This window comes from Scomber scombrus, unplaced genomic scaffold (assembly GCF_963691925.1).
Source record: "Scomber scombrus unplaced genomic scaffold, fScoSco1.1 SCAFFOLD_222, whole genome shotgun sequence".
In the NCBI taxonomy this organism is placed as follows: Eukaryota; Metazoa; Chordata; class Actinopteri; order Scombriformes; family Scombridae; genus Scomber; species Scomber scombrus.
In genome coordinates, this window is record NW_026910494.1 from 31,661 (window position 1) to 43,529 (window position 11,869).

The 11,869-nt window shown below is 36.4% G+C and overlaps 2 protein-coding genes across 3 annotated transcripts; one reads left to right on the forward strand and one right to left on the reverse strand.

Annotated features, from left to right (window-relative positions):
• Positions 1-2,154: 2,154 nt before the first annotated feature.
• LOC133977062 (H-2 class II histocompatibility antigen, I-E beta chain-like) lies at positions 2,155-6,810 on the reverse strand. 2 transcript variants are annotated; one of them, XM_062415203.1, is made up of 7 exons: positions 6,732-6,810; positions 6,223-6,495; positions 4,493-4,706; positions 4,113-4,180; positions 3,427-3,540; positions 2,312-2,342; positions 2,155-2,167 (listed from the first exon to the last, which is right to left on the reverse strand). In XM_062415203.1, exons 1-6 carry the CDS (start codon positions 6,784-6,786, stop codon positions 2,317-2,319), a joined length of 750 nt encoding a protein of 249 aa, XP_062271187.1. In that variant the 5' UTR covers positions 6,787-6,810; the 3' UTR covers positions 2,155-2,167; positions 2,312-2,316. The 2 variants fall into 2 exon arrangements, with proteins under 2 accessions (XP_062271187.1, XP_062271188.1); XM_062415204.1 differs by lacking the exon at positions 2,155-2,167 and having other exon boundaries at positions 2,195-2,342.
• Positions 6,811-9,744: 2,934 nt separating this feature from the next.
• On the forward strand, positions 9,745-11,396 carry LOC133977063 (uncharacterized). Its single transcript, XM_062415205.1, has one exon. The coding sequence runs from the start codon at positions 9,844-9,846 to the stop codon at positions 10,732-10,734; it is 891 nt and encodes a 296-aa protein (XP_062271189.1). The 5' UTR covers positions 9,745-9,843; the 3' UTR covers positions 10,735-11,396.
• Positions 11,397-11,869: the final 473 nt, after the last annotated feature.

Consider the following 11,869-nt stretch of genomic DNA (forward strand, 5'->3'; position numbering starts at 1 on the left):
TGTGGTTATAAACTCACTGGCCTCTTCATGAGGTGAACCTGTGCAATCTAACTCACTCCTTTACAACAGCTCTGATATAAACTATACATTTATGAAGTTTATATATTTTCAGTTTTTGTTAACATTATCAGGAAGGAGATAATTCTACTTTATGTTTATTACTGATGTCATAGAGGATGATGGAGGTGTGTTAGGGTTCATTATATTGACTGGTGTTCCTAATATTTTGTCCACTAACCTCCTGCAACCCTCCATCCTCATTTGGGGACATTACAATTTGGGTTTGCTGCATGTTAAACTTCATTCTGCTTCACTTAAACCTGTTGTCCTCGTTTTCGTGCCACCTAGTGGTCGCAAAAACACATTACATTAATCAGTGTAAAATTAAATCAACAGCCAATCCCCAAAGGACAGTGGACCAGGAACAAAACCTTCATTAATTTATTTATGCTAAATAATGGTTGTTGTATGATACAAATGTGACTCGTTTGAGAATGTTGGGACTTTATTATCGTTGGTTTAAATGTAAGTAAATAAATAGTTTTATACACTGGTGAATTAATTGTGTTGTACAGTAAAATAAACCCATTGTCCTCCATATAAGGACATTATATTTTTCCAAAAACTACTTCCTGTTCAAAGTCAATCCTTAGTTCTTGTATTTATCAGGTCCTACTAATCCCAAATATCTAGGAGAAATTCAAAATGCATACCAAACAAAAGCTCAGGACTCAGGACTCAGGTTAATATACATGTCCTAAAATATTAGGAGCAGCAGTCAATATAAATTTGGTGTCAGACTTTATAAATTGCCATTTCTTCTGTTTTGTCTATTACACTGATGATGGTTTATATCTGAAACATATTTATTATCCACATTTAATAAGAAAACTGATGTGTGAGAGTTTTGATCCTCACTGCAACCCGATACTTTGTTCAACAGTTGAAGCTCTCTGAACTTCTACTTTATAAAATATATCACCAGTACATCACTGGGTTAACATTACAGCAGCAGTGTCTCTGACCAGTGTTACAACCAGCTTTAGTTTGGACAAACGAGCCGACAGTCAAATCAAATCTAACAGTAAACCTGGCTCATAACAGCACTGACCCAGTATGGTGCTGCTGCCATATTAACCCAAACTGGCTCAGATTTGAACCCAGTGAAGTGGCTGATTCAGTTTCACAGATTCTGGACCTGAAATCAGTTTTTCTTCCACTTTTTGTACCTTGGAAATGTTCCCAAAGCTCTTCTGAACATTTTAATGGCTGCCAGTAAAAAGACGATGATAAAAAGCTCCAGAGGAAGCTCCCACCACCTCTGACCAATAGAATCAACTCTACTGACTGAGTGTAAACATGACTTTTAGCTTGGACTCCAGCAGCAGAAGAGGATCAATATCAAACTGGAAGCAGCTGGACTGTAATAAGTGTTGTTTGTTCTGTGTGAAGCTGTAATGCTTTATGAACTGGACCATTGATCCAATAAACACAAACAGCATCATATTACTGATCAGGTGACAAACTTCCTGTTTATTAACGTCATCAATAAACTCACAGAGCGTCACAAGGTTCTCTGAAGGTTTTCTGAAGGTTTATTGTGGATAAAAACTTGTATCAAATCTATCAAATCGTACACAAATCAATCAGATCAATGGATTATATTGATTGAAGCAGAGTTAAGGAGTCAGTTAGTGGATATACAGGAGCCACTTTATCATCAGCCAGCATAGACAGTTACTGCCTGGGGCCCCGACTACAAGGGCCCCAACATCTGTAGGTTCATTATGATGTTTAGATATGAAAGTATTGCATCATGTTACTGTTGTAAATCACTGTTCCCTGAAATTACTCACAAAAGGCCCCAAAGTAGTAGAAAGGCTGCAGCTGTGTACTTGTACTGCAGAGGAAACTTAGTTCCACTACATTTACTGACAGATAATGTTACTGGTTACGCTGCACAGTCACATTTTACTCTCAACATGGAAACATTCAAATATGATGCATCATTACTGATTCAAAGATCCAGCAGAATAGAAGAAGGAAAAGACAAGCAGCTGCTGAGTCCAGGACCAGGAAGGACCAGGACCAGGACCAGGACCAGAACCAGAACCAGAACCAGAACCAGAACCAGAACCAGAACCAGGACCAGGATCAGGACCAGGACCAGGACCAGGACCAGGACCAGGACCAGGACCAGGACCAGGACCAGGATCAGGACCAGAACCAGAACCAGAACCAGAACCAGGACCAGGACCAGGACCAGGACCAGGACCAGGACCAGGATCAGGACCAGGACCAGGACCAGGATCAGGATCAGTTAGAGGGGACCAAGATCCGTCCTGAGAGAAGAAAGAAAAGAACCAGAATCATTAAACCTGATCAGACTGGGTTTGGGTTTGGGGGGAAATTACCTGAAGCTCATATTTATCCTTTTTCAGGCTCCTCCCCCTGATACTCCAAACCTAGGTAACCTCTTGGATTCTCGTCTCTCATTGGCTGATGATCACCAGAGCTTTCAGAGTATCAGACTGGTCATACTGGTGTCAGACTGGTATTAGACTGGTATCAGACTGGTGTCAGACTGGTATCAGACTGGTATCAGACTGGTGTCAGACTGGTATCAGACTGGTATTAGACTGGTATCAGACTGGTATTAGACTGGTATCAGACTGGTATTATACTGGTATCAGACTGGTATTAGACTGGTGTCAGACTGGTGTCAGACTGGTGTCAGACTGGTATTAGACTGGTATCAGACTGGTATTATACTGGTATCAGACTGGTATTAGACTGGTGTCAGACTGGTGTCAGACTGGTATCAGACTGGTATCAGACTGGTGTCAGACTGGTATCAGACTGGTATTAGACTGGTGTCAGACTGTTTATACTGGTATCAGATTGGTGTCAGACTGGTATCAGACTGGTATCAGACTGGTGTCAGACTGGTGTCAGACTGGTGTCAGACTGGTGTCAGACTGGTATCAGACTGGTATTAGACTGGTGTCAGACTGGTTATACTGGTATCAGATTGGTGTCAGACTGGTATCAGACTGGTATCAGACTGGTATTAGACTGGTGTCAGACTGGTTATACTGGTATCAGACTGGTGTCAGACTGGTGTCAGACTGGTATCAGACTGGTATCAGACTGGTATCAGACTGGTGTCAGACTGGTATCAGACTGGTGTCAGACTAGTATCAGACTGGTATCAGACTGGTGTCAGACTGGTGTCAGACTGGTATCAGACTGGTGTCAGACTGGTATCAGACTGGTGTCAGACTAGTATCAGACTGGTATCAGACTGGTGTCAGACTGGTGTCAGACTGGTATCAGACTGGTATCAGACTGGTATCAGACGGGTGTCAGACTGGTATCAGACTGGTATCAGACTGGTATCAGACTGGTATCAGACTGGTTCCTGACCTCTGGACTTCCTCTTGTAGTAGATGAATCCAGCCAGAGATAAGATCAGACCCAGGATCAGTCCTGACGCTCCGATGGCGATCTTGTTTCTCTCTGACTCAGGCAGGGACGGATCTGAGGACAGACAGGTAGAGACAGACAGGTGAGCAGACAGACAGGTAGAGACAGACAGGTGAGCAGACAGACAGGTGAGAAGACAGACAGGTGAGCAGACAGACAGGTGAGCAGACAGACAGGTGAGAAGACAGACAGGTGAGCAGACAGACAGGTGAGCAGACAGACAGGTAGAGACAGACAGGTGAGCAGACAGACGGGTAGAGACAGACAGGTGATCAGACAGACAGGTGAGCAGACAGACAGGTAGAGACAGACAGGTGAGCAGACAGACAGACAGGTGAGCAGACAGACAGACAGACAGACAGGTGAGCAGACAGACAGGTGAGCAGACAGACAGGTAGAGACAGACAGGTGAGCAGACAGACAGACAGGTAGAGACAGACAGGTGAGCAGACAGACAGGTGAGCAGACAGACAGACAGGTGAGCAGACAGACAGGTGAGCAGACAGACAGACAGGTGAGCAGACAGACAGACAGGTGAGCAGACAGACAGGTGAGCAGACAGACAGGTGAGCAGACAGACAGACAGGTGAGCAGACAGACAGGTGAGCAGACAGACAGGTATTTACCCCAGTCAGTAATCAGAGGCTCTCTCAGGCTGGCGTGTTCCACCTTGCAGGAGATCTTCTCTCCAGACCTTCAACACAAACAAACTTCAGACGTTCCACTCAGCACAACTTCAAACTTTCTCTGCTCAATTTTCTTTCCACATTTTTCTGAACTTTGATCCACAAATGAACGAACATCGATCCGTCCTGACACACTGAATGTAGCTCAGCAGCTTATTGAAACTCACATTTCATGAAAACATGCAGATGAATTTCACTGTGACACTTTCTACTGTGTGACCAGACCTTTACTGAACACCTGGACCCAACTGGACCCAACTGGACCCAACTGGACCCAACTGGACCCAACTGGATCTATGTGGACCTGCAGCTGGACTCACCTGGGCGTGTACTCCAGGTGGGAGTGGATCTGGTAGTACCAATCAGCGTCTGCCATCTCCTCAGTGGAAGTGACATCAGAGGTGACTTCCTGTCCGTCTCTGAGCCATTTCACTATGATCGTTTTGGGGTAGAAGCTGTAGAGGCTGCAGACCAACATGGAGGGATGTTTACCACCAGGGGGAGTCTCAGAGTCCAGGACCACGTAGGGCTTCACTGAAACACAGTCACATGATTATTTATTTATTTATTAATATTATTATCATCATTATCACTATTATTACCATTATCATTATCATCATCATCATCATCATCATCATCATCATCATCATCATTATTTGTATTATTAAGACATGCAATTAAAAAGTTGCCAATTATAATAAAAATAAAACAAAGTACAGACAAATAGAAAGTAAAAAATTTAAAACTAGACCAAAATAGAACATAAAATAATGCTTTACATTAAAATCATTAAAAGGACAAACAGTGTAAATGAAAGAATGAAAGTGCTTTAAAAAGATCATAAACATGAGAAGAGAAACATTTTTAACATGGATTTTAAAATGTTGACATTTGTAGTAAAGTAAAGGGTAGCTTGTTTAAAATATACTCAGAGTAAAAGTTACTTTTTATCGGGGGGGGGGGGGGGGGGGGGGTAGTGCATAAAGGAAGAATGATAGAATGATAGCCTATAAAGTTGTTTTTAATTAAAGGTAAAGCTTTAGAAATTAAAGTGCAATGTCAACACTCAACATTAAAACATATAGGGAGATATAATGTGTCATTTTAGTGCAGACCATCCCATAAACAATACAACCACTGGATTTAAGGCGGTATTAACAGTTATACTGAAAATCTATAAATGAAAACAGATCAATGTCACCAGTGTTGTAACTTTCCTTAAACGACCTAAAGAAGACAGAAACCTGAGTATCACTGTACTAAAGTCTCCTGTGAGACTATGAGGGCTGGAAGTAACAATTAATGATGAAAATAGAGTGATGAATTATAAAGTGATTAAAACAGTCGTGATTTAATGAAAACATGTTTCATCATTTTCTCCGTCTTACATTCATCATGAATTTAAGTGTCCTGAAGGCTGGAAGTAACAAATATAATGTTAAAGAATGGAAGTGATTAAAATGATTATGAATTAATAATAGAAGTGATGAATTGTCAATTGATTGGCTGGAAACCATTTCTATTATTAATCAGGTTTGAATGATGAATGTAAGACGGAGGAAAGGTTATCATCATTATTATTTTATTATTATTATTTCATCATTATTATTATTTAGTTACAATAATAATAATAACAATAATAAAAGTAATAATATTGTTATTATTATTTTGTAGTAACAATAATAATAATAATGATAATAATAATAAAAGTAATAATATCACCACCATCAGCTGCAGTATCATTGTTTGACCAGCAGGAGGAGACAGAGACCTCACTGTGACGTGTTGCTCATGTTATTAAAACAGCTTCTGATTTATTACAAATGCTCCAAAAACTAAACGTTGATTCATTTAAAATAATGATTAAATGAATAATTATGATAATAATAATAATAATTATAATGATTATTTAACAGGAAGTTCACTCTGATCAATCAGTCAATTTAAACTCTGCTGATGATCAATAAACACGTCAGCTGTCAATCAATCAGCAGAGTTAATGATTCAGTTTGTTAACGAGGTTTAAACGAGGTTTCAAACACAAACTCACCTGACTTAGTCAGAGCAGCCTGGTGGTCAATCTTAACGTTGTTTAGGCAGTACGTCTCCCTCCGAGCTTTCGCCTGAGCCAGCTGTGAAGGAATGTTGTTCCAGTAGTCTGCGTTCTTCACTCCGTACTCAGTGAATCCAACATACTTTCCCACACTGCTGTCAAACCTGGTGTACTCCAACTTGTTGTAATAATAAGACTGGATGAACCTGATGTCCTCCAGCTTAGTGGTGTTAAACTCACAGCTGGTCTCCACATAATGCATAAATCCATCTGAAGAAAGAAACAATCAGATTGACTCAGTACAGTCTGATCCGAGTATTGATCAGTGATCAGTGTATTGATCAGTGATCAGAGTATTGATCAGTGATCAGTGATCAGTGTATTGATCAGTGATCAGTGTATTGATCAGTGATCAGAGTATTGATCAGTGATCAGAGCATTGATCAGTGATCAGAGTATTGATCAGTGATCAGAATATTGATCAGTGATCAGTGTATTGATCCTACCTGCTGTGTAGACAGTGATGAAGAGGAGGGAGAAGCTCAGAAAGGATGAAGCCATGTTCCTCTGATCTCTTGACAAACACTGACACAGTCTGACTGAGAACTGCTGTAAAAACCAGAGGAGCTGATCACATGACCTGCTGATCAGCTGTTACCAGGCAGACGTCTGCTGGAGGTGAAAACTCACAGTCACACTGATGTTACAGTAACAACTACAACTATTCATCATGTTCACCACTTCATCAAGTTCATATATAACATGGAGCTGATAGAAAATCAATTTTTCATACATATGTTAACAGATGCTGTGTTTTCTTCTTCTGTGGAAACTCCTGAGAGTTAATTAAGATGCTAACGATGCTAATGATGCTAATGATGCTAATGATGTAGTTATTGTAGTATTTATATGTAATATTTTAAAGTAATGTGTTTGATATGTTCATTCATTTTATGTTAAAGGAAAGTTAAAAATCTTTAAAGTTTAATTCATTTCTCAATTTTGTGAAATGATTTTAATTTCATGATAAATGAGAGATGTGAATGAAGTTAAAACAGAATAATTAATGTTTATATAAAACATAAACAATTATTACTGATGAAACTGATGAGATTCATTTAGAAAGCAGTTTCATGGTTTTGTGATTCTGGATTTAAGCTTGATAAAGTTTCCTGATGAATATTAAAGTTAATAAATGAAGCTGCTGCAGATTCACAGAGTTTCCAGATAAGGAAAAACACTCATTTAAGCAGCTGGGTAAAAGGAACCAGGAACATTAATATACAAGAAGAACTAAAGGAAACTTTAGAGACTCTTTATTTGTTTTTCATCATAATAGAAAGTTCTATTTTAATTCTAACTTTATATCTTTCAGTTGTTTAGTTGTTGCTGTTAAACTGTAATAAACCTTTCTTCCTATTTATTCCTCAGAACTTAATAATAACTTTATAATCTCTTCACTGCGTCTCTGCTCTGAACTGTAGATGTTTTTATTTTCCTAAAAATATCAAAACTCAACAACACTAGAACACAGAACAGCTGATTGGCTTCTTCTCTTCGCTCCTCGTCTGAACCAGAAGTTGGTCTGAAACGTCTCAGTTCTTTATATCAGCTCTGAGGAGCTTTGAGCCTCCACATCCCTTTATTGATTGGTTGGGTTAGGGTTTAGCTGCAGCTGATCACACTGATCTGATTCATCACTGCAGTTTGACAGGAAGTGGAGACAGATTTCAGAATAAAGTGTTATATTTTGTTTTCTGATTCATCGTCTAGTTAAAAATCTGTTAATAAAAAAAACAAAACAACTTTCTTTTTTTATTAGAGATATTTGTATTTCCCCATTAACTGTTATCATGGATCAAATGAACATCATGGAGAGTCTGTCTGTCAGAGACATTTTAAACATATTTATATTTTACATCATTTGTCGTCATTTTCTTGTGAGGCTGAAGATTTCTGATCATCAGGTTTGATACGAGTTACATGAAACATCATATCAATTATTCTAGAAACATTTAACCTAATAAACAATGTTCAGTGTTTAAAACACCCTGATTTATATTCTGGGTTAATAAATAATTAATTAATCAGAATATCAATAAATACAGACGCTAATAATCAATAAATAACATAAACGCATTCTGTCAGCAGGAATGATTCATATAATATAATGTAATATAATATAATATAATATAATATAATATAATATATAATATAATATAATATAATGTAATGTAATGTAATGTAATATAATATAATATAATATAATATAATGTAATGTAATGTAATGTAATGTAATGTAATATAATATAATATAATATAATATAATGTAATGTAATGTAATGTAATGTAATGTAATATAATATAATATAATGTAATGTAATGTAATGTAATGTAATGTAATATAATATAATATAATATAATATAATGTAATGTAATGTAATGTAATGTAATGTAATATAATATAATATAATATAATATAATGTAATGTAATGTAATGTAATGTAATATAATATAATATAATATAATATAATATAATATCATATAATATAATATAATATAATATAATGTAATATAATATAATGTAATATAATATAATATAATATATAATATCATATAATATAATATAATATAGTACAATATAATATAATATATAATATAATATAATATAGTACAATATAATATAATATAATATAATATAATGTAATATAATATAATATAATATAATATAATATATAATATCATATAATATAATATAATATATAATATAATATATAATATAATATAATATAGTACAATATAATATAATATAATATAATATAATGTAATATAATATAATATAATATATAATATCATATAATATAATATAATATAGTACAATATAATATAATATATAATATAATATAATATAGTACAATATAATATAATATAATATAATATAATATAATGTAATATAATATAATATAATATCATATAATATCATATAATATAATATAGTACAATATAATATAATATATAATATAATATAGTACAATATAATATAATATAATGTAATATAATATAATATAATATAATATAATATAATATATAATATAATATAGTACAATATAATATAATATAATATAATATATAATATAATATAATATAATATAATATAATATATAATATAATATAGTACAATATAATATAATATAATATAATATAATATATAATATAATATAGTACAATATAATATAATATAATATAATATAATATAATATAATATAATATAATATAATATAATATAATATAGTACAATATAATATAATATAATATAATATAATATAATATAATATAATATAATATAATATAATATAATATAATATCCCCGTCACTTCCTGTTACCGTCTGTGTTACTGTTTACTGTTAGCGTTAGCGTCTCTGCTCTCTACTCCGCTAACTTTTATATATTCTTAATTCCTGTTGATACTTATTAATTGTACACTTAAGCATACACTTGTTTGGTTTAAAGCGCTTCTTGCTTTTATCTCTTAAAACCCACAGTTTTAAACTTCTGTTGCTTTAGCTCTATTGTTAGCTCCGGTTAGCTCCACAGCTAATCTTGGTTAGCGGTTAGCCATGGCTTCTCTCCCCTCTTCTCACTCTTCTGCTCTATCTTGCTCGGTGTGTCACATGTTTAGCTACTCCTCTGCCTCCTTTGACGGTAATGATACTTGTACTAAGTGTAGTCTGTTTGCAGTTTTGGAGGCGAGGCTTAGTGAGTTAGAAACGCGGCTCCGCACCAAGGATAGCCAGCTAGCTCCAGTTATTAGCCAGGCCCCAGTAACCGGTGCGAGCCGTCCTGCAGCCAGTGTTAGCATAGCTGCTAATCCCCCGGTAGCTCTCAAGCAGCTGGGAAACCAGGGAAGGTGGGTGACTGCTGGAAGGAAGCATAGCCCCAAACAGAAGCCCACGGTTCACCACCAACCACTTCATGTTTCTAACAGATTCTCCCCACTCAGCAACACACCTGCTGAGGAACAGACTCTGATCATTGGTAGCTCCATAGTCAGAAACGTGAAATTAGCGACACTAGGGACCATAGTCAAATGTATTCCTGGGGCCAGAGCGGGCGACATAGAGTCAACTTTAAAACTGCTGGCTAAGGATAAACATAGGTACAGTAAGATTATCATTCATGCCTGTGGAAATGACACCCAGTTACGCCAATCGGAGGTCACTAAAATTAATGTTGAGTCGGTGTGTACATTTGCTAAAACAATGTCGGACTCCGTAGTTTTCTCTGGGCCCCTGCCTAATTTGATCAGTGATGACATGTATAGCCGCATGTCATCATTTAACCGCTGGTTGTCGAGGTGGTGTCCAGATAATGATGTGGGCTTCGTTGATAATTGGCAAACTTTTTGGGGAAGACCTGGTCTGATTAGGAGAGACGGCATACATCCCACTTTGGACGGAGCTGCTCTCATATCTAGAAATATGGCCGAATTCATTGACCCAAATCCATGACAACCCAGAGTCCAGACCAGGAGACAGAGCTGCAGTCTTACACGCTTCTCTGTGCTTCCACTAGAGCAGTTACCCACCCAATTACATATAGAGACTGTGTCTGTCCCCCGACCTCCTAAACCAATTAAAACAGCTTTTAATAGAAGAGCGATACATAAAAACCTGACCAAAATTAATACCACTCCAGTAATGGACCATCAAAATAAGAGAGTTAAATGTGGACTCTTAAACACTAGATCTCTCTCCTCTAAAGGTGTATTAATCAATGATATAATATCAGATCATCATATTGACTTATTCTGTCTTACTGAAACCTGGCTGCGTCAGGATGAATATGTCAGTCTAAATGAATCCACTCCTCCCAGTCATATCAATACCCACATCCCTCGAGACACCGGCCGAGGAGGTGGAGTTGCAGCCATTTTTAACTCAGACCTAAAAATCAACCCTAGACCTAAACTTAATTATAAATCATTTGAAAGTCTTGTTCTCAGCCTTTCTCACCCAGCCTGGAAAACTTTACAGCCTGTCTTATTTGTTGTAATCTACCGTCCTCCTGGCCCGTACGCCCAATTTTTATCTGACTTCTCAGAGCTTTTATCAAATTTAGTCCTTAGCACTGATAAGATAATTATAGTAGGTGACTTTAACATTCATGTGGATGTTGAGAGTGATAGCCTTAACACTGCATTTATTGCATTATTAGATTCAATTGGCTTCTCTCAAAATGTGAATGAGCCAACTCACTGTTATAACCACACCCTCGACCTTGTTCTGACATATGGTATTGAGGTTGAACATTTAATAGTTTTCCCTCATAATCCTTCTTTATCAGACCACTACTTAATAACATTTGAATTTTTATTACTGGACTATACACCACTGGACAGACATGTTCTTACTAGATGTCTGTCTGATGGTGTTGTCACTAAATTTAAAGAAATAATTCCATCAATGTTGAGCTCAATGCCATGTATCAATACAACAGAGATGACTTATTCTGATTTCAGTCCCCCCCAGATTGACTGTATTGTTGATAGCGCTGCAGACTTACTGAGAACAACTCTGGACTCCATCGCTCCTTTAAAAAAGAAGATAATTAAACAACGGAAAACAGCTCCTTGGTATAATTCCC

Coding starts and splice junctions, on each gene's coding strand:
- LOC133977062 (XM_062415203.1), bottom strand. CDS start 6,786: ATGGCTTCATCCTTTCTGAGCTTCTCCCTCCTCTTCATCACTGTCTAC. Junction 4,181..4,492: donor CACCTGGAGTACACGCCCAG/GTGAGTCCAGCT, acceptor TTTGTGTTGAAG/GTCTGGAGAGAAGATCTCCT. Junction 3,541..4,112: donor GCCTCTGATTACTGACTGGG/GTAAATACCTGT, acceptor GTCTGTCCTCAG/ATCCGTCCCTGCCTGAGTCA.
- LOC133977063 (XM_062415205.1), top strand. CDS start 9,844: ATGGCTTCTCTCCCCTCTTCTCACTCTTCTGCTCTATCTTGCTCGGTG.